Source organism: Cinclus cinclus, chromosome 4 (genome assembly GCF_963662255.1).
Source record: "Cinclus cinclus chromosome 4, bCinCin1.1, whole genome shotgun sequence".
In the NCBI taxonomy this organism is placed as follows: Eukaryota; Metazoa; Chordata; class Aves; order Passeriformes; family Cinclidae; genus Cinclus; species Cinclus cinclus.
The window spans coordinates 28,776,995-28,804,209 of NC_085049.1; the positions used below are offsets into that span (position 1 = coordinate 28,776,995).

Consider the following 27,215-nt stretch of genomic DNA (forward strand, 5'->3'; position numbering starts at 1 on the left):
TTCTTTTTAATGTGTTTTGTCTTCCACTCCTCTCCATCTGTAAATATTGGTTATTTCTATGAAACATTGGTGATCTTTGTTTTAGTTGTAGAAGTTGGCTTTGTCAGCTGATTTTCTGTGGAAGCAATAGAAGTTAGAGTACATTTATTTCTTTGAGCAACAATCACTCTTTCTTATGTTCTGTAGGTACCTGAAGCAGTCACCCCATCACTTACCACATTCCAGATGGGAAATGATGGCTAAGAGCAGGAAAGCAGAAAGCTGTTAAACCAGCTCTTAGTTTATAGTCCCTCTTAAGAGCTGGGAGAGCATATCCAGAGTTGTAAACTTAAACTATTCTCAGTCCTGAACCACTTAGAATTTGAAACTGAATTCACACTGGCAAAGATTAATACTGATCATATGAGCTTTGCTAATAAAAACAGAGTTCAAGAGGGTACTGCTTTCCAGATAAAATGTGACTCTTCCTTATGCAGGTCAATACAGGATGGAATGTGTGAGTTTGGCTGTGCTTTTAAATTCACCTGTTTGATACCACACAGGAGCACAGAGAGCTAATGACAGGGTCAGGAGTAACAAGTAAAGTGTTTAAATAGCCTCTAATCAGGTAACCTCAATGGCCTGTGGAGATGAGAAAGTGCAGGGTTCCCTTCACCATCAGTAAGCTGCTTTTCAAATTTATTTAATTTTTATCATACTTTTATACATAATCAAATCTGTTTGTAACTGTATTAAAAGGCAGCAAATTTACAAATACTGTGTCTGGCAGAGATAAGAGTCAAACTTACAGAAATACACTTCTTACGGTCTCTTAATACAGGAGAAACTCTTGATGCATTTGTCATTTTATATGTTGATTCTGCTTCAGAAATGACATTTCTGCTTTGGAGTTTTTGTACACTTTTGATGGGCAGGGCAAATTGTATGTGGGGTTTTTTACTGTGAATATAGGAATTTATTATTTGTGTTTAGCTTTTTGGTTAAAGGAATAAAATCAAGATTAATTATTTTGCACAGTGTTGCATTGAGAAGGTAGCCAATTTCATCTGTTCCAGATCTTGATGTGAGTTTGTGGGAAACCTCTAAATGCATTGGTTTTCTCTCTTATACAATAAATGAATCCAGTAGGATTTTCCATACGGTCACGAAACACGTATTTTGTACAAAACCCACAAAATGGACCAAAGTCACTCCATCAGTAATTCACAGTGCAGGAAGTGGTCTCCAGTTTACAGCATATCACATAACGTTCTCTTTGTGTTAGGTGAAAGTATCCATACTTATGTGCATTATATACAAATAACATGTGTTACATGTCTTAACTAATAATTTATGTCCTGTAAATAGCCCTTTGGTTCTAGAAGAACCAGACACACTGACTTGTTGGCTAATTCTCTAGAAAAGAAAATTTATTTCCTCTTCTCAGTAGTGTCTCTTGGGTTGTTGTGGAGATGCTTTTATTAGCAGAGTAAAATAAATCAGGGCTGTTCTGACAGTCAAATTGCATTAGGTCTCATAACTTCTTTTGAATTAGGGAGTTTAATAAGCCAGGCTAACAGCCTAACTTTGCTTTATTTTAAAAGAAGTTTTGTGATTATGTATTGTGATCATGTATTTAGGATGACTTTAAAGAGCCTGGAGGAGTATTTGTTAAAACAATTTGAGATGTTGGAAACCTACCTAAATCCAGTACAGAAGAACTTGGGCTCTGCCTGGTGAAAACCAGACTTAGCTCTATACATAGTAGGAGAATACAGATGCCCTCAGTCGATATATAGGTGCCCCCAAAACAGTATTCCCAATTCCCTGTATTTGGGAAGGAAGGATTGGAGGGGTTTTTTTAAATTTAAGGTGTAGTTGAAAAGGAAATGAAATCAAGTATCTCAGATTTCCCACAGGCTGGACATTCCAAAAAAGCATTTCAGAAACACCCACCAAGGCTCTTTCCAAAGCCAAGTATGTCCCCTGATGCTCGCAGCTGTTTGTGGAGCTGACACACTTGTCGGTCTCACTGCTGCCGCGTCCTCCTGGAGTCTGCATCCTCTTGGCAGGGCATTAATTACACTTGCTGTGGAGAGTCCTTTCCAAGGGTGTGTAATTTGAAGTACTTATGGGGCAGTAAGGAATCCGGAAGCAGTGACAGCCCTAACTCCAAAAGGCTTCCCTAAGCCTTCAGGCTCACAGGGATGCACTTGCAGCTAGGTCTCAGCCAGAAGCCCAGATGCAGGGTTTTCAGTCTTACAGTTCAGTGACACAGGAGTGTCAGGGTTTGACTGGAAAGTCACTCAGGAGTAGGGAGGCTTTTAAGTGTTCCTAAAAGCATGACCTCAGGAAAGCATTATGCTCTTCCATGATGCTTGGTTACTGGGCAGTCTTGCCGACATCTGCTTGGGAGACCTGGCAAGTGCCAGGCATCTTGTTCTAGGGTAGAATACTGTCCAGCTAATCAGCTTTCTGGAATTATTGTTTTTAATAAAAAGAAAGCCACATCACCCTAGTATTGACCCTCAGACAAGAGCTGCACAGCTAAGGCCCTGGAACATGAACCTTTCCTGTGTTTGGGAAACTCAGATCCATCCCAAGGTCAGTCCCGTTAAAGGCAGGCATTAAGATGTTCCACAGTCCCAGAATATTGTGCTCCACAAGTCTCCTGGATTCTACTAGAATGTGGCCTTGGCTTTAAAGAAGCTAGTTAAAAACTAGACACTTCAAGGCAAAAATGTTGGGGTCAATGAATGGATATTTTCTTCCAGTCTTATTTTACTGAATAACTAAACAGATTTAGCCAAATGTAATTTTGCTATTTGGTTCTTTGGAAGCAGCAGCTTTCTGCCCTGAGTTTTTTACTGCTGCAGTTCTCTCCAATTACCTTTAAAAGCAACAGAGTCCTATACTATCAGATCTAGACTTGAGTGTGCTTTGGAGCAGAACACTGGCAACTTGTAAAACAGCTTTCCACAGCTGCACACAGAAGGGAGAAAAAAATTTATTTTCTGTTGTAGGTTTGTTTTGAGAGGATCAAGGACTTGGGTTTTGCAGGCAATCCTGATCAACAGAATAGCTCCCTCAAACTTGCTGTTCCCTGAAGAAATTTTGAGCAATTTTGAAATATCTTTAATTGATACCAAGTTGCAATTCAAGATCCAAGAGCAGAGGAGTAGGGTGAGAGAAAAAGGATAGTCCTTAGTCTGCTGGTTTAACTTCCAGCATGAATACTGCATTCCTCCTGTCTCTTACATGCTTGGCTACTATTGAATTAGTTCTACTAAAAAATTAGTGATTTTTGTAACAAACCAAGCCATAAAAAACCTCCCCAAACAATCTCTTGATCAGGATCATGTCATCCTCAGTCTGGCTGTACTATTTATCACAATATCCTGATTTTGAAAAAGTGTGTTTCCTAGATAACTAAGCAAAGGTAATTTCAGTAGGTAGCCATACTCATTTAGCCCTAGTCTGTGTGGCTCACAGAACTAGCAAGGGCTTGAGCACATCAGCACCATCCGTGCAAAGGTGTGACACTTTGCATATTGATGTAGTTACTGAAGGCTATTAACCTGTGTTTTCTTTTTCCAGAATATATAGGTTAAAAGTACTTTAAATAACTGAACCTTTAGTCCTATCACCTTTTTATAAGTGTATTTTAGGAACTTTCACACTAATGCTTATATTTTTATTTTTTTTCAAATTTAAACTTTTTTTTCACATTTCTTTTTCCTTTTTTGATTCTGTTTCAGATTAAAAGTCACGTATTTTTTAGGTTGAATTTAAAAAACTGAATTTGTTTTAGGTATTTATTTTCCAGTAGAGTATTTCCCCATACTTAAAAATAGCATAGGCCTTGCCTATTCCTGTGTAATAATTAATCTTGCCATTTTGAAATGGCATCTAGATAGCATTTTGGAATTGTCAGAGTGCCTGTAAAATACATTCGGGTGAATGAAGTGTTTTTTTCTTGAATCTTTCTCTCACAGGCTCATGAGGCAACCCTGGAGGCGAGGGCCAGTCCTGAGCTGAGTGACCGCATGCAGCAGCTGGAAAGAGAGGTAACGCGGTACCGGGAAGAGTCTGGCAAGGCTCAGGCTGAGGTGGATCGGCTTCTGGAGATCCTGAAAGAGATGGAAAATGAGAAGAATGATAAGGATAAGAAGATAGCAGAGCTGGAAAGGTGAGAATGGTGTGAAGCTAGAAAAGGAGCCGAAAGAGCTGACTAATATTAGAGATAAATTGTTTTTCGTGTCTTAAAAACCTTAAAGTGTTTGTTTTGGGAAAGTCTATTTAGAGTTTTTCTGTCTTTGGTTCTTTATAGTGCTACACTGTTAGGAAAAGGGTGTCTTACTATGTACTTTTTCTTACCTGTCTACTCAAAAATATGGCTGATGTAGGTAGAATGGTAGATAGAGCTGTAGGGGAATGGATAAGGTAGGAAAAGCTGCTGACATTTCGGTGTGTTTATAAAACAGTTCGTTGTTTTGATACAATAAACTCCTTCAGCATGGCTTTCACAAAAACAAATAAGAAAAATGTATTTTCAGAGCTTGTGATACTATTTAATCAGATTCTTCTGACACAGTGTCCTTTATAATTCGGTGCTGGTAGGGACACAGGTAAACTTTGGCCCAGGTGAATCTGATGAGTAGATTTGCTTTTCTACAAGCAAAACTTGACTCAGCACTTTTCAATATTTTCCATCTTTCTTTTGGAGCGAGGAGGCTCAAGACTATAATGTCCCAAGAAAAAAATGGTAATTTATTATGATTTAGTGGCATTTGTATCACAACTATAGGTAGTAGATCTTGGAAAAGACCTGAATTAGATTCTGTGTTCTGTCATTTTCTCATCTTAGAGTGGGCCAAGAGCAGATTTCTGGGCAGTAAGACCTGTTTGGAGTTTTTTGTTTACTTTACCATTCCCAATGAAAAATCACTAACTTGGAGCAGCAAAATGGAAATTTGATTATTCCCGTTTGCCTTGTGCCAGAATGGTCTTTCTAATTTCTGTCTTTTCACTATTTAACTACTCTACCATTTAGTGTCAGGAAGATTGGGGCAACTAAGTGGAGGACATTAAAAATTCTGCAATCAGTGGTTATTTTTCATGACTTGCTGATTTTCAAATTATGTGCCCCTCTGAATGATTTGAAAAACTCTTTTCTAAGGAGTCCGTTCTCTTTTCCTTGAAATTTACAGAGCTCTGGAACAGTTCAGCTTGCCAGCTGGGTTTCTTCTCTCTCTGTGACTGTGAGCAACATCTTTTAGTTTTCTTTAAGTTGTTTTATTTAATCAAAATTCTTCATGCCTGTGGCATAAGCAGGAACACCCAGAAAGAAGGATATATTCTTCTAAAATGTCTTTCCATTTTTCCTAAGTGATGCATTGTTCAGCCCATTGGTACATAATGCAATCAGCAGAACATTCAGGCAATAGGCTGGTATTGTTGAATGAGTATAGACATGATAAAGCTGCACATTATTCGTCTGTGTGATTTTTTTCAGTCCTGTTGGGGCCCCATCTCAGGTGTGACATTCCCCATGTCATCCTCTTTAGGGCAGGCAAGTTGCCCAGGGAGTAGGTAGAAGCAGCAAGCTTTTATCAGAAGTAAGATGGGGGAAGAAACATATTCATAGTGCCTTAATTTTTTTTTTCTTTGTGTAGAAGTCACTACTGTTTAGGAAAAGAAAGTCAGAAAAATGCATAATTCCTTAACTTGATTCCTAGAGGAGATTAAAATGGCAGGAAGAGAATTCTCTCACGTACGCTTTTAATGCAAGCTGATTTTTTTATTACATTGGCATTCAGAAATGAATCATGAATTGACTTGCAGCATCAGAAATTGAAAAGACATAAGTGTCCTATAAACAAAAAAGTTTATATTTTACAAAGGAAAAATAGCAAAGAAGAGAAATTAGAATGGGTCTCCTCTTTTATAGTTAAAAACATTTACACCATCTTCAAAGAGTTAGAAAACAAGCTTTTTCGTGGAAAAGATGCACTTCTAGACATCTGCAAAGCAGTTATTGTTTTTCCTATTACATGGTAGTTTCTTTATGTTTCAGTCACAGTCTAAAGTCTTGCTATGAAAGCATAAAACCCCCAAATACCATTCCATAATAATTAGGCAAATACTTTGACTATTCAGTTTTATCCATTCCTTCTTAGCACCTGATATTCAGTCTTGCAAAAAATTGAGTGGTTCTCTTCTCTTTTTAACTTATCTTTTCTACCAGTACTGAGATAAGATAGAATATTTTTTCTCTTATTTCTAGTAATTAGAATAGATATTTCTACTATGTACAAAAAAAAAGACTGCTTTTCTTATTATGTGACTGCTAGCAGCTGAATAAATCAAGGGGAGGAGAAAAATCTAAGAATATTCATGTTCTATAACCACTTAGTGGAAACAAAAAGTCTTCATGAGCTAAAGATCTAATCTGGATGCTGTGATGTGTGGTGAATTAGCCACAACATTGATTAGTACCAGCACCTGAAATAATTTTTCAGGTGAAACTATAATATAAACACAGCACTGGAGAAAGAGATGGAAACTTCCAGATACTTTATGCTGAGGTTTTGACTGGTACTTTCTCTTTTTCTGAATAATTGTTGGAATGTCTATTTGACCTTAGTTGTTTTCACCTGATCCTCTAAACAAGTATTCCGTGAAAGCTTGCTTTCTTCTTGTGAGTTTTTACACAAAGCAGAGATTTTATCATGCCTATTTCATATATGTAGGTTGTTCCTGTTTTTATTTACAATGCTTGTTTATAAAATATTCTTTCATGGCTGTACCTATATTTCCAGGCATGTTGCATGCATGTTTTAGAGCTAGAAGAGTCTTGGTTTACAGGGGGAAAAAAAAATAGGTAATTTTGCCTTCTAAAAGTCTTTCCTAAACTGTGGTCCATGCAGACCGAGCTAGAAATTATCTTGACTTCTAATGCTTTTACAGCTGATCAAACTGCACTGTGCAAAGGAGAGCCTTGGTGTAAGAAGAGCCTTAGTGCCTGCAGAAGCAATTGTCAACAAGCTAAGCAGCAAATATTTCTGTGCCTATCAGGAACAGTGTTCCATATGCAACAAGATGAGAAGAAAAAAGTCGCATACAGAGAATAACTGTACCAAAAAAAGGGATTTTTCAAAAGAGTCTCTCTTCCCTGTAGTCTTCCCTTTTGCTAGTTCTATGTGACAACTAGACCATATGCTGTCAGGGAGAGAGAAATGGTATCACAGTTTGATCCACAGAAGAGATGTGTCACCTATTAGGGAGGCATGTACAGAGGAGCAGAGAAAGAGGAAAAACAAGAGGGAGAGGAATATTAAATAAAAGGCAGAAAAGTGTTATTTTAACCTCTCCAGTGCAGGCAAAGCTGCCTTGTGCTTAAGTTAACATAAAGAGGGAAATGCTCCCACTCTTCAGTAGCTGTTGCAATTACTGCGTGGGAGACATTGCTTTTCAGACGAAAGATATTAAAGCAGATCTGTTAAGTATGGTGTGTGCCATGCAGAAGTTGAAAAATAGAGTGAACACAAGGTCGAAAGCACAAGTACATTGGTATATATTCTCTGTGGGGGGAGGATTTTGCTTTTTCTTATGGGAAGGTGGACTAAGTCCACATTTCTTCTGTGGTTGAACAGTAAGTTTTGTTTCTGTCCCCTACTGCAGTGGTGTAGAGGGTTTTGTAGCTGTCTGGTTATTCACTTCCTTTGTAACTAACTGTTTGCTTTTTGTATTGCTATTCCATAACCTCCTGTCTCTCTGTAACTTCTCATTTTGTGTTCTGTTTCCTTCCTTGCTTTTCCCTCCCCCTTGTCCCATCCCGCTCTCCCGAGTTGTGTTTTTTTGTTCTGTTTCTCGGGGGATGTTTGTGACTGTGCCTTTCCTCAGAAAGCACGGCTCCCACAAATTGCACCCTCCCTACCAGGTGTTGGTCCCCACACCACAACACGTAGGGGGGTTTGTGTGGGACTTCCTGGGAAAGTGAGTGCCCTCAAGGCTTCTGTTTTCTCCTCTGGGCTGGAATGTGGCCGCTGCTGCCCGGCTGCTGCTATTGTTTGGGGCTGCTGCAATGCTGCTTCTTTCCCTAGGTCAACAGGAACTGCTTATGTTGAGTGCAAGCGCTGGTTCTGACCACAGTCCAAAGGAAGTTGCTACTGTTTTCACTGATTTAAACTCCACAGAAGCTGTTGCTTTTTAATTCTAATTCTCTTGCTGTGTTTTACCTTTGGTTCTAATCTCTTGCTACCAGCTCTGCCCGAACCAGCTAAAACTCAGTGTTCTTCAAGTGTTCTAAAATGTGTCACTGATAGAGGTCAGTATTGACTTGTTATTGAGTTTTATTGTGATGACTATCCTGTAATAAGAAAACAAACAAAAGGTAACACTTCTTATGTGGGACATAGCCATCACAGCCTTTAGAGTAGTTTATACACAACTCTGTTGGTGTCCACATATTGTGCAGGTAAGAGCTGGCTTTGTAGTTGAGAGGTGGCAGGAAGTATATCTATATATGTTTCTTCAGAAGTGAGCACTGAATGAATATATATATGGAAATTCTGGTTCCAGTTGCAGGCTTAAAATTGATTTTATTTGGCACACTCACTATATAAGATGGGTGGGTCTTGTGGGGACACAGGGCTTCTTTTTTTCTTGAAACAAGCTTTGCCTTGGGAACAAAAGAAGGCAGCTCTCAGCTGTGGAATACCAGAAGTCCTGTAAAGGACAGCTGGAATTAGTGGCTATGTTAAGAAAGAGATTTTGAAGAGTTTTCTTGAATAGAATTTAAGGATGCTCTTTTCAAGAAGAAACCTTCCAACTTTTTATTTGTAGCAGCCAAAAGGTATACTACTCCTCTTCAATATTTCTTCTCAACAGTAAATAAAAGATCAAAAAACATTGGGGGATGTCAGAGGAGTGCTGAAAAATGTGGATAGTAGAATGCAGTATCCTACTTTGTCTCTCTTTAAGACAGATATGTTTGTGTAGTGTTCTGTGAAGGATAGATGGAGAGAGAAATTAGCTGTATTTTCCATCAACTTTACAGTTTCCTAGAATAGCGTAAAGGAAACTGTACTAGTAAATTATGCCCTAAGCTTAAGTCAACAGTTTGAAGCTGAAATACTTTCAAACTGCTACTCATATCTTGGAATAATTCTCTGTTTTTCAAGTTTGTTGTTTCTGTGAATTTTTAAATTTTTTTTTAGAGCATTCCTAAGCAAGAACCACATCAAGGCATATAAATAATTTAAAGTAAAAGATATGTTGTCAATAGAAGAAAGGTGTTTATAAAGTCATAATCATCACCATTAAAATTAACCTTGAGAGATGGTATGGCTATAATTCTGTATTGTCTTAACTGATTATACTCTTCCAAAAATAAATTGAACTCTGATTCAGGCACTGGAAAACCTGAAACCGTTAAATACTATTTCAAAATACTTCAATCCATTTTGGTGACATAAAACATAAAAGCAAATCAACTATATTTACCTAACAGTTGGATGGTATTATTACAAGGCAGAATCTGTTCTTGTTGTTGTGTTTTTCATCCACTTCCCTGAAAAATCTGTAGCTTAAGTGAACATTAAAATTCTAATAAAGCACTCACAACTTAGGATATTCCGAAATGAAGATTCCCTTATCATTTTAATTCACATCTTATGTGAAATGATACTGTCTTTAACTATATAGAAAGAAACTTTTTCCATAAAAATGCTGCTTTTGATGAAGGACACAGCTGAAATTCTCCACAAAAATCCCTAGTTAGGTTGAACCTGTCATGGGAAATAGCAGCACAACTTTTTAATATTTGGCAAGCAGCTAAGGACAGGGTTTTGTAATGGAAAGAAGTGGTCAGGCCCATAGTTAGCCCAGCTCCACCTCTGAGCACACAGATCTGTTGAATATTAAGATTTTCATAGTTTCCAAGCTAGGAAAGGAAGAAGTAATTTCTTTCTTCTCAGTCTTGCTTTATCTTCATATAAGATCAGCATTACACCTGAAGTCCCGTATCAGGTTGCACAGGGGGAAAACAAAAAACGTTTCATATCTGCATGACTTCTTTAAACAGATAAGAATAAAAGATGCAGGTGCATTTGCTTACAGGTATTTAACTTGAGACATTTGAAAGTATGCTGATTTTCAGAAAGCAATAGTCTGCTCTCTGGAAGTCATACTTTGTTAAAGTGCCTTAAGAGCAACAATCAGACTGACTAACTGCTTTTGAAACCTACATCTAAGGAAAGAAAAGAGATACACAGAGATACTGCCAGCAATTGCAAATCCATCCGTAGAGAGCACCAGATAAAAGCCCCATCACAGTGATTTTACTGTGAGTCCTCAATCCATCCTCACCTTTTTCATATAATGGGATATCCTTCTTTACTTTGTTCTCTATTTAGCTGTCCTTTATTTCCCATTCTTTCCCTCTTCCTGTGTTTTGGGAGAAACTGAAACTTTGTGATGCTGCAGAAACAGCTGTTCTAAAATACAAGGTCACAGAACCCCAATTAGTCCAGTCCCTGACATGGTGAGAGGTCAGGGCTGGTGCAGGCTGGGGCTGAGTGAGCTCACTGTGTTATCCACTCAGTGAACCCCCTCAACCTGGTATTATATCCGTGTTCAAGCAGGCAGGACTGACACTGTTAAGCAGAGTGATTCATGTCCATGGAACTGAGCACAGGCCAACTCCTTTGTTAAGTTCAGCAGTGGGCTGTGTGAAAGCATGGTTTGTCTGCTAACCTAAGACTAAGGATCTAACCTTGGTTCCTCCAGGAAGGACCCTGCACTAGAGAAATACCAGCAATGAGAAGCACTGATTGTGAACTTTTTTGAAAGCTTCTTTTCCTGCCAAATTTTCTGTAGTGCTGAAGTCCTGCTTGTTTTTATCATTAAATCAAGGTGGTTTTCAAGCACTCCTTCTCATGCCTATTATCTGTAATGAGTATGAGAGTTGTCATCTGCCTTACATTGTAGCAGTAATGGATTTTATTTAGCAGATATCTCCTAATCCGGCTGTTAGATCAGTAGAGTGTAAGAGCTGTGATATAATTAAAATAATAATAAACATGAGGAGAAAGAGCATCATGTAAATAATGAACCTAGTCTGCATATCAGTTTCATTGTTACCTGCCTTCATTATATCTCTTCAAAAACTGTTTTGTAACTTTGTTTCAGTCAATATCTTTGAGCAATATGGAAATATCCATACTCACAATTTAGTGTGAAAGGAGTAAAAAAAGTCCACCAAAGCTGTCTTTTATACAACTGATACAGTAAAAATGAAAGTGTCAGATCCTGGCATTGTCTTGGAGTACAGAAAGAACAAAAGGAATATGCAGTAGTTGCCAGTAAGCCAGTGAAATAGTAATTTTAGTGATCCATTGTGGCCATCTGTGGCTGGGTTTGTGTTCTTACATCCATGCATGTATGTGTGCATGGATGCATGCACAAACCTTCTGTCTCTGCCTTTCCATCTCTTCCCTGTCCCTCTAAATACCAACCTAGAAAGAAGGAAAAGACCAGCCATCATTATTTTTATCAAGAAAACGTGTCAAAAGGAGTAAACATAAATAGCCTTTCTGCTTTGACAGACACAAGGACGATCAAATGCCTATTGTTCCCTGTCAGACTGCTTTGAAGGAATGACAGGGTAATAAATACACACAATCACTCTCTGTCAAGCAAGGGGAATTAAAAGGTTGACTGAAAATCATTACATAAGCTACATCCTAAGTACATCTGAGACAAATGTAGCAGGCTCATTCCACTCCCTATAATACACAAGCATGTGGAAAAAAATGTGGCTGGAATAACCAACAGCTTTTAAAATACAGATTTCTTAATGAAAATGCTTAAGCTTTCACATCTCATTTTTTGATATTCACTCAATGATCAGATTTAAGTTGCTCTATCTCTAAAATTAATGAGATGGTATATTAAAACTGGGTTTCTCTGAGACTGCCAGTTGGCATTACAATTGTCTTGTCTCCCTGTGTGACTGTTGCATCAGAGTACACAGTTAATGGGGCTGGGCAGGAGCGCTGCTGCTGGATCTTGTAAGGAATGCTGCAAGTATGTGTTCTTGCTCGAAAGGAAAGAGTGCAAACTAAAACTTGTGATTCTGCTCTGTAATGAGCCTGTCTTGGTATGTATCTGGTCCTGCTTGCTTGGGGCTGCTGCCTGGGGCAGATGCTTGCTGTGCTCCTCTGTTCAATTTCACTGATGTAGCCCATGAACTGAGGCTTCACCTCCAGTCCATGGCAGATCTCCATTTACTTCCCAATAGCTGGCAGTTTCAGGTGTCAGCTTTGGTTTTAGTTTGAGTGTTAGCACACTTAGAGACTTTTCTTCTAATTTTAATGTGCTTTCAGATATAGTCTTTATTTTTGTTTGGATAAATATTATAGTTATTCTGAAAATCCATACTGCTAAAAATATTTTGTACTTCTGTAACAAAAACTTGGAAAAGGGGCTAGGCATTACTCCAAATGTATTTTTCTTTGGAAGAAAGAATTATTCCATAACAAAATGGAGGTGTAGCAATAATTACTCTCTGTTTAAAACCTAAGTCGCTGGTTAAATAATGCTTGTGTAGCACACAGAAGGTTGCAGGCAACCTCATCATAGTGTTGTACATACTGTTTTGCCTTCATATTGTCCCAGCAAAAGATGCTACCTTTAATAGCAGTTGTAAGAGCTGTATGGCTCATTTAAATTCTACTGTGCTGTTCTGAGTTGTAGCCTGTATGTTTTTCACTGTTAAACTGAAGAAACAGTATCACATCATTACAACACAACCAGGAATTGCAAAGGATGCCTGAAACACAAAATAAGGAGCCCTAAATTTTGCCCCTTACCATATTTATTCCCTTACATAACCTTTGTTTTCACTTTTTTGTTCCCTTCTATTAAATTTGTTTGTGGTCTTGGATTTCAGTCAGAATTGTTACGTACATGTTTTTCTGTATGAATTAACCAAGGCTTTTGGAGCATTCAAGTTACTTCAAGATCAAACACTGAGATGTGGTATTTGGCATTTCACAAGTCTCATCTTTCCCCAGATCCCCAAATAATTCATTCTTTACAACAGCTGTCCTTGAAGAGCTTGATTTGAAGAATGTTGGTTCAGAATCCAAAGCAAAGCACCTTTGCACTAGTTAATCTGTTACAGACCAACAACAGCTGTTTGTACAAGTTCAGTACCCTACATGGTTGATAGTAAAATTTATGCCATGAATAAGGACTTCAAATTTCATTTATGTGCCTCCACATACTAAGAGTAACAGAGAATATAGCAGTTAGCCTGTCCTTTAGAAGTATTTTTATCCAGCCCATATCCTGCCTTTTTAGAGTGAAGTTTTGCCATGGGAGAAGTACAAAAAATGTAAAAGCCAAATTCCTTCTTTGGACAGAAGGACATTTCCTTTGCCTCTCTTCTATTGACTGAAAACCATCAAATTTAAAACCAGATCTGTATTATGGTTCTTTGTTGGCTTACCTTGCTGTTATCAGTGAAATTGACAGCAGATGCCTATGAAAGATACTGGGGACATTTGGGGACAAAAAACAAACAAAACAATAATGAGCCTATGGGACCTCATGTTTTATACAGGGGACTCCAGCATTTTGTCTTGGTCGGTTCTGCTGTTGAGCAATGTTGGAGAGAACTGTTAAAAAATACCTGTTTGGTCATTATTGTTTTTAGATTGCACCTTATGCAGAAGAATTATATGGCAGGAAGAAGAGGCAGCTGCTGTTTTTGTTTTTCTTTGGAAGGGGTGACTTCAATGTCAAAATTAAGAAATATGAGCTTTTAGCTTTAACAGGTCTTTAGGTCTCAAGGACTTTACTCAGTGGTTGTTTTTTTTTCCTTTCTGTTCAGTCTGTTTAGACAAGTTGGGATCATCTGCAGGAAAAGTGAAAAAATTGCATGTCTTGCTCATGGAGAGAAAATAAGCCGTTAGAAGATGTTGTAAAGGAAGACTTTAGGTTTCATCTCAGTCATACTCTGTATTTTCAAAATGTTCCTTAGAATTCTGGAAGAAGGGTACTTGCTAATGATGTGATGTAAATCCAGAGTTTTCTTGTAAGATGGCTTATTTTCTTTTTCCAAGAACTGTTACATATTGGAGACTATTTTCTCTACAGAAAGTTGCCTCTAATTGAAATGGTGTAATCTAATCTAAAGGTCCTTTTTTCTCTTACTTCTTTTTCTTGGTGGTTTGTTGGGTTTTTTTTGGTTTGGTTTGGTTTGGTTTTTTTTTTTTAGATGTCTATAAAACATGCAGCTCTGTTTGTGAATGATTGTGTGTCTGTCTGTCATTACCTGATTTATATCTGCTTGTTTTATCCTTTATTCTTGAACTGCTTTATCTCTGGACTCTGTTTTCACAAACTCTAACTCTTTCTCTTTCGCATCTCCTTCCTGGATTTGCTGCTCCCTTCAGCCTCACCTCAAGGTCAGTATCCACTTTTAAAAGGGTGTTTATAAGATTGTATTTAACTAAAATTGAGATCTTACAGAAGATTGCACATCAAGTTCCATGATTACAAAATAAAAGATCAGAGATTTGGTTAAGTCTGTGTAGGAGGATGGGTTGAATAGGGTGCATGTTTAGAAGGAAAGAATTTATATCAAACCATTGTAAATCAATGCTGTTGTGCATGGGGAAGAAGGGGGAAAACTAACCCATGAAGTATTTAAAGGAAGAAAACTCCAGGAGTAAGAAGCTGAAGCAAGACAGTTTAAATATTACTGGTTTTATCTGTTACTTTAAGAAGAGGAGAGATTGGCCATTAGCCATGTTCTGTGATACATACACATGCTGTGGAGTGCAAAAGTGGTTCCTTTGAAATACTGGTCATACAAACTTTAACTGCTAGATCTTTATCATTGTATCTGTGCCTGAAACCTTGCAGTGATGTTGCAGAGCTAGTTTTGGTGCAGCTTGAATGTGCTGTGCTGTCAGAAAGAGCCAAGGGCTGAGGGTTAAAGATAAGTGAATTAGCAAGAGGATGATTTTGTTGAAGACACAAAGTGATAAACCACTGAAGAAAGCCTACTAAGAGACAATATGTTTTGAGTCTTTCAGCCATGGCTCATTTTTCTGTTTTAATACTTTAAAGGCAGTTGCTAACCACGGATTTTGGGATTTCAGTAGAGTAGCTTGAAGTAAATGTCTGTAGCCTAAATACTACAAGAGTACATTATCATTTGCCTTTGAAAGCTCTACAACCATGTTGGATTTTAGTCTTTGCTGATAAAGTCTGTTAGTATAAACTATCTGTGACTCCTGAAGAAGGAATGATCATAATTGTTTCAGGCAGTGTCTTTGCCCAGAAAGCCACTACTTAATGACTAAAATTCTGAGTTATCGACCAACATCCGACTTTGCTGCTCATGGTTAGTGCTGAAAAATGTGGTGGTGGCTGGAATCCCCCAGTGCTGTGATGCTGCTGACGCCTTCAAATTGTGTCAGTGTCATGACCTTGGTTTGGCACAGGCGCTGTACTTGTGGCCTTGGGTGCGTGTTTTTCTTCCTTCCACAAACTGGAAAAAGATTGGAAGTTAATCATGCTGTTGTCATCCATCAATACCTTCCATACTCAGTGTGTCATACTGGCATACTTGTAATTACTGGGGAGAGGAGGTATGGCCTTGAATGACCCCCTTCACATCCCAAAAAACACAACTACCAGGAAGTTTTTCCTGCCCTGTGAGCATTCTCCTCTGAAATAACATCTCTGCCTTTTGCTGTATGAGCAGGACTCTGTGGACCAGTCTATCTGCCTGTTACCACCATGAGTACAGCTTGCTGTTCTTTGGCTGAAAACATCCTAGATGTTACGGAATCCAGCTATCAAAGGTGTTTTAACTTCAGTCCATATGGCTGTAGGGTTTTATCAATACCTGTGCCTGTGCTGGAATTAATGAAAAAAGGGAAACAATTTTAGGGTGCTGTTTGGTTGTGGCTTTTCTAAGACCTGGTGTGATTTCTCTTTTCACAAGCAATGTAACTATAACTTTTATTTCTCAGATTTAGAGCATATTGTAAAATTTGGCTAGAGAAGATACTGCTGTGATTTGAGGTGACCAAGTGTTAGGATTAGGAACTTGGAAGAGTTTTCTAAGACATTAAAGAGATTGTCCATTTTGTCCTCACAGTTTCTTAGTCACTTTATTGATTATTATGGATTACTTTTTCCCCCCTTTTTAAAATTATTATAGTTAGCTGCTGAGGTTTTCATTTATTTGTGAAAACAAATCAAGAGTGTAAGGAAGTAGGTGGAATGACTGCTCTTAGAACTACAATATCTCTGCTGACCAGAAACAAAACAAAAAGATTCTCCTCGGGGCAAACAGGGAAATTACAGTGGTTGAAGTACACTAGTTTCTTTCTAAGCGTTTCAGAGTTTGCTTAATTACCATTGACTGCAACATATGAAGAAAAAGATGTTCTGTGAAGTAACATTGTACCTTGGAAGCTGTGGGAGGCATAACTCTATTTTTCTCTGAATGATGTAAAGCAGTTTTTTCAGACATCAAAGCAAACGTGTCTCCTGGGAAAGTACTGAATACGTTAAAAACTTTTTAGGTATGTCTGTCTTCTAACAGGAAGGAAATCCTCTGAATTATTTCTGTTCTCATTAAGAACAGCTTTGCTTACAGTAATCAGTGCAATACCTCTGAATTTTTTTGATCTGTCCATTAAGCTTTCATCATCTCTCTCCTGTTGACAACCTCAGTGAATCAGAATAGAACCGTGTAATCCGCATCACTGTTGATGTTGTTACGTGCTTACTGCTCAGAAGTCTTAAGGATCTGGAGTGGATGTCATACTGATTCATAGTAAATAAAATTGTCTTGGAAAGCATGGGGATTAAAGCAGTTTTCTGTAAGAAGTTTTTTTGCTAAGCATCTCTGCTGATGACAGCTTCACATAAAGAGCTCCCCAAAGCTGGCTAAGTTTAAGAGTTACAGGCCAAATAACACTATACTGATGTCATTACCTGCAGCAGAAAAAGAAAAAAATACCATAAATTCATCTGTTCCAGTTCTTCTAAGCTGTTCCTTTGAATATGTGTCATGGAAGTTGAGATAGCTAAAGATAAAAAACACTGACAATCAGGTGCTATAGTGAGCAACTACATGTTTTTCAAGGGAAGAACAAGCTATATTGATAATGCAGAAATAAGATTTCTAGCCTCAAACTAGGTAACAGCTTAACTGGGCAGGAGATATACCACAAGAGGCTTGTCTTTTAGTGTTCTGCTTTCTACTGATTTTCTGTTAGTTTAGATCACACAATTTATTGTAGTGTCTGTCATATTTTAAAGCAAGTAATCCACTTCTTAGAAGAAAGTTTTCTGTATTTTTTACTATACCAAAGAGAATCTGATGCACTAGGAAGTAATAAAGAAATACTGTAAACTTTATTTCCACAAGCAAAGTGGCTTGGTGATTAGATGAGTACAGGCTGGTGGCATGAATCCAGGTAAAAGTCTGCTAAGAGTGTCCATGTAAAATTAAATGTCAGTGTAGCAACTCAAGTGTAGCCTTATAAAATCAAAGTAAAAACAAAATTCTGAATCTGAGGGGATTATTTCAGTCTTTTTTCCAGAGTCCTAAACATATATTAAACAGAACATGTCTAACCACCAAGGAAATATTTAAAAAATCATCCTTCTATAAGAAAATAGCAGATAATACTGCATAAAATGTTCAGCAAGTACAGGAAACTCAGAGTGCTATTCAGTAATTCTTTTATAAAGCCAAACCAAAACACCAGAGTATTTAATGGCAGGCATGTAGTCTATGGTACCTGTGGGCTTTTCACTGTGCTGGAAATGCCTTTGCACACTGATTCGTGTGCTGGACCTCTGGGAAGCCTTGGATCTGAGCTCTGACAGCGTGCCAGGGCAGTCAGGAGAAATTTCACTGCCAGTGTGGCTGGCTCTTCAGTTTCATACCTTCAGAAGTCTCCAGGTCTTCATTCTGCCACAATGTTGGTCATAAACTATGTCAGGAAGTGCTAAAAATTTGAAGCGTGTTGAATCAGCAGTGGTTTTAGCTCAGCAGAGACAGACATGTCTTCAAAGAAGTTTCTATTTAAATTTCCTTGACTGTCTCCAAAAAACAGCAATCTGTAGTAGCTGTTTTCTAATCAATGTATGTTTCCTGTAATTCTACTTAGAGCAAAAATGGCTTTCTGGAATTATTTACACTAAGAAGTACTCTTTATTTTAGGAGTTATCCGATCTTTTTGAGTGAGAAGAAATACAGCATCTTGGAGATGATAGTGGGGAAGGGAAAAAATGAAGGCATCAGTCCTGTTGGTGATGAGTAGGTCACAAAATAGAACTGTGGTTTTCCTTAAAAAAAGTCATTGGCATAGCCTTTCAAATTTGCTTTAGGTATAGTGATTATCAGAGCTTTCCTCCTCTGTTCAAAGTGGAATCTGTACCTTTCTGTCAAAGCTCCTCTTGCCTCATTTGACTGCATATTAATTAAGCAATATTTTTCACAGCTGCACATCATCTCGGAATGATCACTTTTCTGCAGCCTCACATGATCTGATTAGTTTCCTACTACTTGCTGAAATTAATTTAATTATGTGAAAAAACAGTGAGTAGTTTCTCTCTTTGTGTTATTCCTTTGTTTTCAGCACACATATTCACAAAATCCCACAATCCAGTGGGATTTGGAACTGAGGTAGCATTGCAAAGATAAGTGATGTGGCACTAGGGAGGATTTTGGTGTGTCACAATATGTTGTTTGAAGAGGTCCGAGTCAAATGTTCTGAGAGAGAAATCCTTCACAACTTCCTTTTTTTTCAGATATAACATAAAGGTGGGGTTTTTACTATATTTGAAACACTGAAAGACAATGTTATTTTTAGAAGACATTTTTAAATGTGTCTTTATCTTCCTATATCCCAAAGCTAACAAATTACATAGCATGTCACCATCAGAAGATTAAATGAAATGATCAAACATGCGATATTAAACATTTTGACTGACCTGTATGTGTCAGGTCACATTTAGTCTAAGGAATAGAAGCTGAAGATTATGTTTTTCTCTTTAATAGCTAGCTTCTGTGCAAAATTTTATCTCTCCAAATGGCTAGATTTTTATTTCTGTTAAAATTCTATAAGCTAGGCAGTGAATGTGTCTATGGTGAAATAGTCTTGGTGCAAACGGTTCCATAAGTGACAGTATCACAAGCTTTAACAGGCCCCACACTCAGCAATAATAGGATACTTACAGAGAATGCAGCTGGGCAGGACTTTCTAAAGAGTTGCTGAAGAGCATGACTAGCTCAGGATCTGCTTTTCCTCCTTTTACCCTGGTAAGGACTCCTTTCAGATCCTGAACATAATGGGAAAGTGGGCAGGAATGAATCATTGCCCACAGGATTGTTAGCCCAAGTTGCAGGCTGTTTAAATAAATTAGAAATATGCAGGCTGATGGAATCAGATCAGATGAACATCAGGTTGCTGAGGGAGCCACTTGATGTCGTAGCAAGGACTCTTTCTATCACCATCAAAAGCTTGTGCCTGTCAGGGAAGGTTCCCCTTGACTGGCAAACCCATCTTCAGGAAGGATGAGAAGGACGATCTGGAGGATTGCAGGCCAGTCAGTGTAACTTCATGTGCTGGGAACTTTTTGGAGCAGATCCTCCTCCAAGAACCTGAAGGATTAGAAGGCTATAGGGAACAGCCAGTATGGGATTTACAAGGATAAATCATGCCTGGCCAACTTGATGGATTCAGTAATGAGATGACAGCTCAGAGGAGAATCAGCAGTGTTCAGTGTCTTTTTAGTGATGTGGATGATGAGACAAAATACACCTGCAAAATTTCTGGAGAAGGCAGAGTGAGACTTCTCAGACATGTTCAGTAAAATGTTGAGAGGGAGCAGATACAAACTGGAATTTGTTCCAATATAAGTCCCATTGACTTAATTGACAGCAAAAGAGTGGTCAGTCGGGTACTGATGCATCGCCCAGGCAGGCTGCCGAGTCCTCAGCACTGGAGATAATCAAAACTCATCTGGACAAAGCTAGGAGCAACCTGCTCTCACTTCACCTTGTTTTGAGCACAGTGTTGAAGCAGGTGATCTTCAGACATCCCTGCAGTCAGAATTACTCCATGATTCTGAGTTTCTGTGGTAAGTTAATCTGTATTCATGGCTAAGCTCTAGAGTTTTTGTGTGGTTTTGGTAAGGATTTCTATGCAATAGTGATCTGATAGAACAGGGTAAACAACAATGGTCTTGTTATTTCATAGCTTTGTACAGCTGTAAGGAAAGAATGAAGAAAAATTGTGGAGATGGGGGAGGGGGTCCACTGCACTTTTATTTCTTGCAAATTTCTGTAAGTACTCTCAGTTTTTGAACAATTCTGAAAAGAATTGCTGCTTTCTGGAATAGAGTATCACTGTGATATAGATCAGAGTGGTCTTAGTGGATTTGTCCAGTAGTTTGCTAAGACATTTTTATTTCATGATTTCTAATACAGCTCTCCCCTTCTTCCCTGTCCATAAACACAGATAGTCTTAAACTTTATTGCTGTGAATAGAATCAGCAAAGATAAAATTGGAAATTCTGTTTCACAAATTTTTTTATGTTCTCTGTAAGCTCTTCTTGCTGGTGAGAGCTGACTGGGACAGTGACCTTTAATCTGACAGGGAGGGGATTCACTGTTTCACCTCTGTAGTTACCAGGTTTGCTCTTATGTCTCATCATTTGGACCATCTTCCATTTGCAGTTTTCACATCCCTTTTTGTCACATCATTTATCTTGCTCAGGCTCTGGGCAAATAAAATAGAGCATAGTTGACCCTGCATTTTCTTCTCAACTCACTTGTTGAGGCAGAATTTTTCTGCTGTGAGATTTTCAGCTGGCTGGGAAGTTACTGGTCATGCCAGTGGAGTTGAGTCTGTGCCAGTGCCTGAACTGGAACCTTTTGTTCTTGTGTTCCTTGTGAAGTTCAAGTTCCATTTCTGACCTGCACACAAGATGTGCCTCAGATGAGGGCGTTCAAACCCTCCAGTTTCAGATGTGCCTTTCACTGCTTTACTTAACAATTGAGAGCATTATGTCACTGGTCATTTAGCTCATGTTTTCCACCCTCATTCCTGTGAAACTAGCTTCCCTAACAGGCCTATGCATCATCTCTGCAAGTAATTCCTCATCTTTTGCATGAAAAATATATTAGATAAGCAGAGATATTTGTTACAGTTACACAGTTTATAGAGTCAGTGAACAATTCTGTTGCTATCAGTCAGTTAATTGGAAATCATTCTTAATCACTTCACTGTAAAATGAAAGCAAAATTTCGTATCCATGAAATCCCAAGTAGGCTATTACAGATACTGCAAGATAAAAACATGCTTAACGTTGTTAGGCTAAAATTAAAGTAGAAAGCTTTTTCTTCCCCCTTTCTCTTCTGTGGCTCTCTTCCATTTCATTGTTCTTGCAGGGTAGTGTATTCAAGTATTCCCTCCTTCTACATAACGTGTTCATAGGGAGACAATAGAGGGTCCTTTCATACTGGAATATGTCAGTTTTTCTAGATAATCTTCTTGAAGTACCCCAGGCAATTCAGACAGGTTTAATCAAGCTCTCAGTAACTTCATGTCCTGCTTATCTAGCAGATAAGCCATTCTTCTTAATTAAAAGAAATGGGACTTTTTCACTTCCTTGCAGAACAAAGTAATTCCACTTGTCACTTTCTGTTCATTGCTGAGTAATTAGCTCCCATCTCCAAGGGGTAAGGTGCCTCCTATCCCTTTAGTGACACAGCACACTCCTACCAATGTAAAGTGCTTTAACATGGAACATTCTTATGTATCTATTTACAGTACTGAACAAATCTGATAGAAGTTGGGACCAAGCATGTTGGTAGTTTTAGAGTGGCAGTAGGCTTGGAATGATTTAGTTCCAGCTTCCTTGCTTCAAGCACTTTGGAATGAACTTTGCCATTACAAGTAACTTAATTTGTTTTATACAAAACCAAGAGTAACCAGGAATTACAAACTTGAGTTGCAAAATGCTCTCTGTAAATAGACAAGAACCTTGTTTCATCCTAGAAATTACAGCTGCCAGCAAGTGGCAGTTGCCAAGCTGGAGTACTCAGGGCCAGCCTTGACAAAGAAAGCAAAAGGTGCCAACCCAACAGAAAAGTGAGGGTGCTTTCCTACTAGTTCCTCCTCTCCTGTATTGCTCAGTCCTAGGATTTTGAGTGTCCTGAGTTGTTCATGTCATTTTTGATGAAGTCCCACATGCTGGGAGCTAAAAGAAAAGTGACACAATGCAACTTTACCCCGCAGGTATCTGTAAGGATAAGGACTCTTCCCATACTGCAGTGGGGATGCTGTAGCTTTGAAAATGCATTCTCTTGGGGGCACCACTATTGTGTTCATCCTTGGATCTTTCTCTAAGCTTGCCTTACTCTGTAATAGTCTACATTATATTTTCACTTCAGTTCCTTGAGTTTGCAGTGTTTTAAAACAAGTGTATTCCTAGTTTTCAGATGGTAGGTTTCTTGGTTTTGGAGGATGCCCCTGAATTCTCATGTAATTGTACCAAATTTATTAATGTTGTTAACTTAAAACCAACTACTAGATACATTAATTTCACTTTTCAGTGTGTAATCATTCACTTTCACAAATCAAACAGCAGAATATGTTAACAATTTCAGTTAGTAATAAACAGCTTAGAAATAGGTTTTTTTAATTACTAACTCCTAGCAATATATGTAAAATACATGAGAGTGAACACATTTTCAGAATTTAGGATGTCAACATATTTTAAAGGATTGATACCTGAAATCAATGTGAATTGTCTTTTCTTTTAGCACTTTCTCCTCTTGCTCATTTTTTCTTTTTCATCATTTACTTTAAGACCATCCTGTATGGAAAAAAATGGGAGAAAGCATTAAATGATAGTCAAAACTTTAGTAGGATATTGCAAAATGTCACTTTTTATTGCAAAAGTGGCCACTGACTTGGAATGCGAAAATAATAGATTTTCCTGTTGTATCTGGAATACTTTAAGTAATTTCTTATTAAAGGAAATATTTCATGATCATATGTCCCAGTCAAAGGGACTGTTGCCCACAGCATAAGCAATAGACAGAGCTTTTGGAGGCACCATGCAGTGGCATTATATAAAAGTTAGCAGAGAGGTGGAAAGAACCATTTTTTCTCTCCTTAGTTCATGACATGCCTTCCAGCACAGATTTCCCATTTTAGTGGGGAGTATGCAGATGTGTGCTCAGAGAGCTGGGGCATGGCACGGTTTCTGACAGTTTGCTTCCTTGACTGCTTATTTCTGTGTTCTTTTTCAGTGTGCTTGGATCACATGAACAAATGACAGCTGAAATACAGCTGAAGGAGGCTGCTTTCTATTTTTAAGAGCGTCAAACTTTGGACATTATTGTAATTTGAGCAAAAACCTTGTAGTGTGAACAAAAGCCAAACATTTGGAAGAATAAAGTCTAAAGTTAAATAGAAGGGGTAAACACATTCTATTCCAAATTTCCAGAGTATGTATGAATTCCTTTATGGATGCAATCTTCCCCATGTCCATTTTTGTTTCTTTTTAATTTTTTTAATAGATATAAATACCTCTTTTTAGTGAGGCAGTATCTGCAGGGGAAGCCTTATTTTGAGCAATAATGAGTTTGATTTAAAACAGCATGGCTCTTAACATTTTAAATTAGTTTAAAGGGTCTGCACACTGCTAATTTCTTCCTTACACTAGTCTGCACAAAAGCAGTCAATAGGAAAAAACCTAACACCACCTTCAGAGGGATTTGATTTAAATTAATTTCTTGAAAATTCCAGAGAGGTAGGAGTACATTGGGTGTTTTCTTCTGGGTCTTGGAATAGTTGTTTCTTGAATTACCGGTATATTTAATATAATTTAATTTCTGAGTAGAAAAGGACTGGTAAGCTCCTGTTGTTCTTCTGTATTCTTGACAGAAAAGACCATTCTTGTATGGTCTTGACCATAGCCTCATTAATATGAATTAGACTTTCAACACTGTTGACGTCTCTCAACCTCCAATGTATGCCTTCATATAAAAAGATCCATGATTTATAGAAAATATAGTGTATTTGTGTTAGTAATGGTGTTCTTGACAGCAAAGGCTAATTCCTAATGATTTGGAGTGTTCCCCAATTACTTGGAAAATGAGTTAACTGAAGTAGGCAGAAAATGTCTCAGTGACATCCTGCATCAAGGCAGTTGCTGTGAGAGGGAGATCAGGTCAATTAGCTTAATTTTGTCTCATTTGTCTCAAGGTCACCAAATTAAAAGTAGCTTACTGGAGTTGTATAATTGCCTAGATAAAGAATGTATCTTTCTGAGTACACGCTCCAAACTAGAAGTAATTTATTTAGCCAACCTTCTTATCTCTGAGGATATCAGTGAGAGTGTATTTCAGATATCTGACACATGGAGCATCTTGTTGCCAGAGGTTTTTTTAATGTGTTCCTTCATCATATATTAAAAATTTAAGTATGTATTCATAATACTCATGGACATACTTCTTCTGTATCAGATAGATCCATGTGCTGTGGAATGGTAGAAATCCCTCCTCAAATGTATAAGGCAGTAACCTTGTCCATGGCTTACTAGGTCTGTTAGAGAGAGCTCTAATGAAGAGAGATTTACACATATTGCTTTACAGTACTCACTGAGTTCTCCAGAACTCGGTGTTCACTTAACTGGCAAAATATTCCTGGATGTGTTCTCCTGTGTGTGCCAGACTGAGAAAGCAGAGTTACAGCTGTATAAGAGGAGGAGGACTAAGCCATCTGCACCTTCAGATACCCTGTGCAGCCCTGTGGGGGGAATATTTATTACAAATAATGCTGCTGTCTCCCATTTGCCAGGCAGTCAAAAGTCTGTAACAAATCATCTCAGCAGCCACTCTTCATAGTGACCTGATGTGGGCTGTCAAAGCCAGGGATTCAGAATGTATTTCAGAAGAGGAGATATCTCTTAATAAGTGTTTGCTGAGCATCCGAAAGAAATATGCTGGACGTGTGTTCTGAGAGACTCTGTGGTCTGTGTTCACTGCCAGAAATTGGTCTCAGCAGTGGATCCCAAATCAGAGCTGTGTCCCTCCTATCTCAGATTGTCGTGGTGAGGGAGATGCTGTAGCAAAGTTTGATGATTGTGATAACATGGCTTTTCAATCAGCTCCATCCTTTTGTATGCTTTTCCCAGTATAGTCTCTGGCAATGGCCAGCTTTGGATCAGATTTTGCATAACTTCTTTATAGCTAGCAGAGTAAATACTTTTCAGTTCAGATCTGTATAGAGTCTTTTAAAAAGATTCTTCTGGAAAACAATTTTCATTTTAAGTAGGTAAGCTAAATTATATCAGATTTTTATTTGAGCATCTCAGTGACATAAAGTCATCAGGGTTTTAGCCCTGAAATGGACAGGTTTACATTATTTCAGAATGGTCCTGCTAGCATCATTTCCTTACATCTTTTCCTAAGAGCAAGCCTCTAAATGTTCTTGTGAACGTATTTCTTTTTGTTTCAGAAATCCTTCTGCAATGAGTTACTGCATTTGTTGTGCTTTTGGTTTTGTCCTAAGCAACTGCTTAGCTCGAGACTTTTTGCTTGAGGACTGGATTTTCAGTATTTGTCAGCTTCTATATGTGAGACATATCTTGCTTTTTTCACATACAACTAGCAGAAGGACAGAATAAAAAACATTTGAACATTTTCAACTGTTATCCCAAATTCCTGCAAATATTTAGAAAGGACTTTTCTCTCTTCATAGTTTGTTTACATACACATAGATGTTTCAGGCTAATCTAGCATGATTCTTAAATTCCTAGTTTTAAAATTTTCTTTTCCTTACCTTCATTTTTTGTTTGGTTACAACGGCTATCTTTTACATTTGATTTTTGTTTTTAATTGTTTGGGTATTGTTCTAGAAGTAATTAAAAGATGGCATGCCCTTCTGAAAGAAAAACAACACTGTATTGTGATTTGTTTTCTCTTCTGGCTAGTGGGACTGCAGTTAAAAGAGACATGTGTTCTCTTAGATCACAAAAGTACCTTCTGAAACCTCAATAAAATGCCATTCATAAGGAAGATTTTATTGCTATTTAGAAAACACTTTTTTCACCAAATGGTGCAGGTCTCTTGGGAAGAGAATGGCTGGCTGTGTGTGATCTGTTCACAGGGCAGTTGGTTTGTGAGCTGGAGTTAAAGAGAACAGCACCGTTGGGACTTCTTCCCACACTGTTAGGGCCAAATTCCAACTAACACAGCATGTTGCAGGGGGAAGGAATCCACACCTAAGACTAATCAGCCATTTTATAAATGTCATTTTTGGCTTTGCATCTGTTTGCTCAATTAACAAAAACAGGGAAAAATACAACAGAACAAACTTATTTGTTGAACTACTGAATGCTTTTATTAAGGTCTTTAAAGTATTAATATTTTTTTTTAACAAAGGAACACCCTTGCCACTATGTTGGAGGTTTATTTCAGAGTTCGCCTGAAGTTTGTATTTCTAATGTTCCTAGCAACAATAAAAACTAAAAAAATTGCAAGGTTTTAAGAATAAAGGTTTCTTTTCTATTTCAGTTGCTGTCTGTCAGCTTTCAAATGTAGTTATCAAACCTGATGTATAATTAATTTAATATTTAATCTCTGAAACTTGATTTAAAATCTTATGCCAGTTATGAAATTATGGTAACGTATTCATTATTTTTATCGGAGAACTTGCTTCCTAGCAAATAGGTGCTGAGAATTTAAGTAGTTGGGAAGCTGCACATTCATTTTATTAGTCTTTCTTTTTTTTCACTGCACATTAGTTGGACAAATAGAAGCAAAGGATTTTATCTACAAAATTGTAATTAGAGGTTAATGAAAACATAAGGTGGCGTAGATGCTTACCAGACATATTTAGTGTCTTGTTGTATTTGGCCCTGTCTGAAAGCAAACCTTTGGTTTACTTGATTTGCTATGGACTTGTTGCACTAAAGAAAAGACATTTTGTTTAATCTCTGCTGATAATCCCTCCATTTTAGCCAGTTGGTTGGGGCAATTTTTATTATTATTATTATTATTATTATTTTTAGAATACTAAGACAGCAGCATTTGACTTTGCCATTATATGTACCTGGGGTTCTGTCTCATGACTGCAGAGCACCCTGGTTATTTCTGGTGTTATTTCCCTCAT

At 37.9% G+C, this 27,215-nt stretch overlaps 1 protein-coding gene across 3 annotated transcripts in view; it reads left to right on the forward strand.

Moving 5' to 3' along the window:
- The window catches only part of ERC1 (ELKS/RAB6-interacting/CAST family member 1), a 257,407-nt gene that overhangs the window by 97,564 nt on the left and 132,628 nt on the right, over positions 1-27,215 (forward strand). For 2 of the 3 annotated variants that reach the window (XM_062490995.1, XM_062490996.1), the window contains one exon: positions 3,975-4,168. In XM_062490995.1, the coding sequence (XP_062346979.1) occupies positions 3,975-4,168 (194 nt within the window). Of the gene's footprint in view, positions 1-3,974; positions 4,169-14,444; positions 14,457-27,215 lie in introns of all 3 variants that reach the window. The other variant, XM_062490997.1, reaches the window with a different exon arrangement.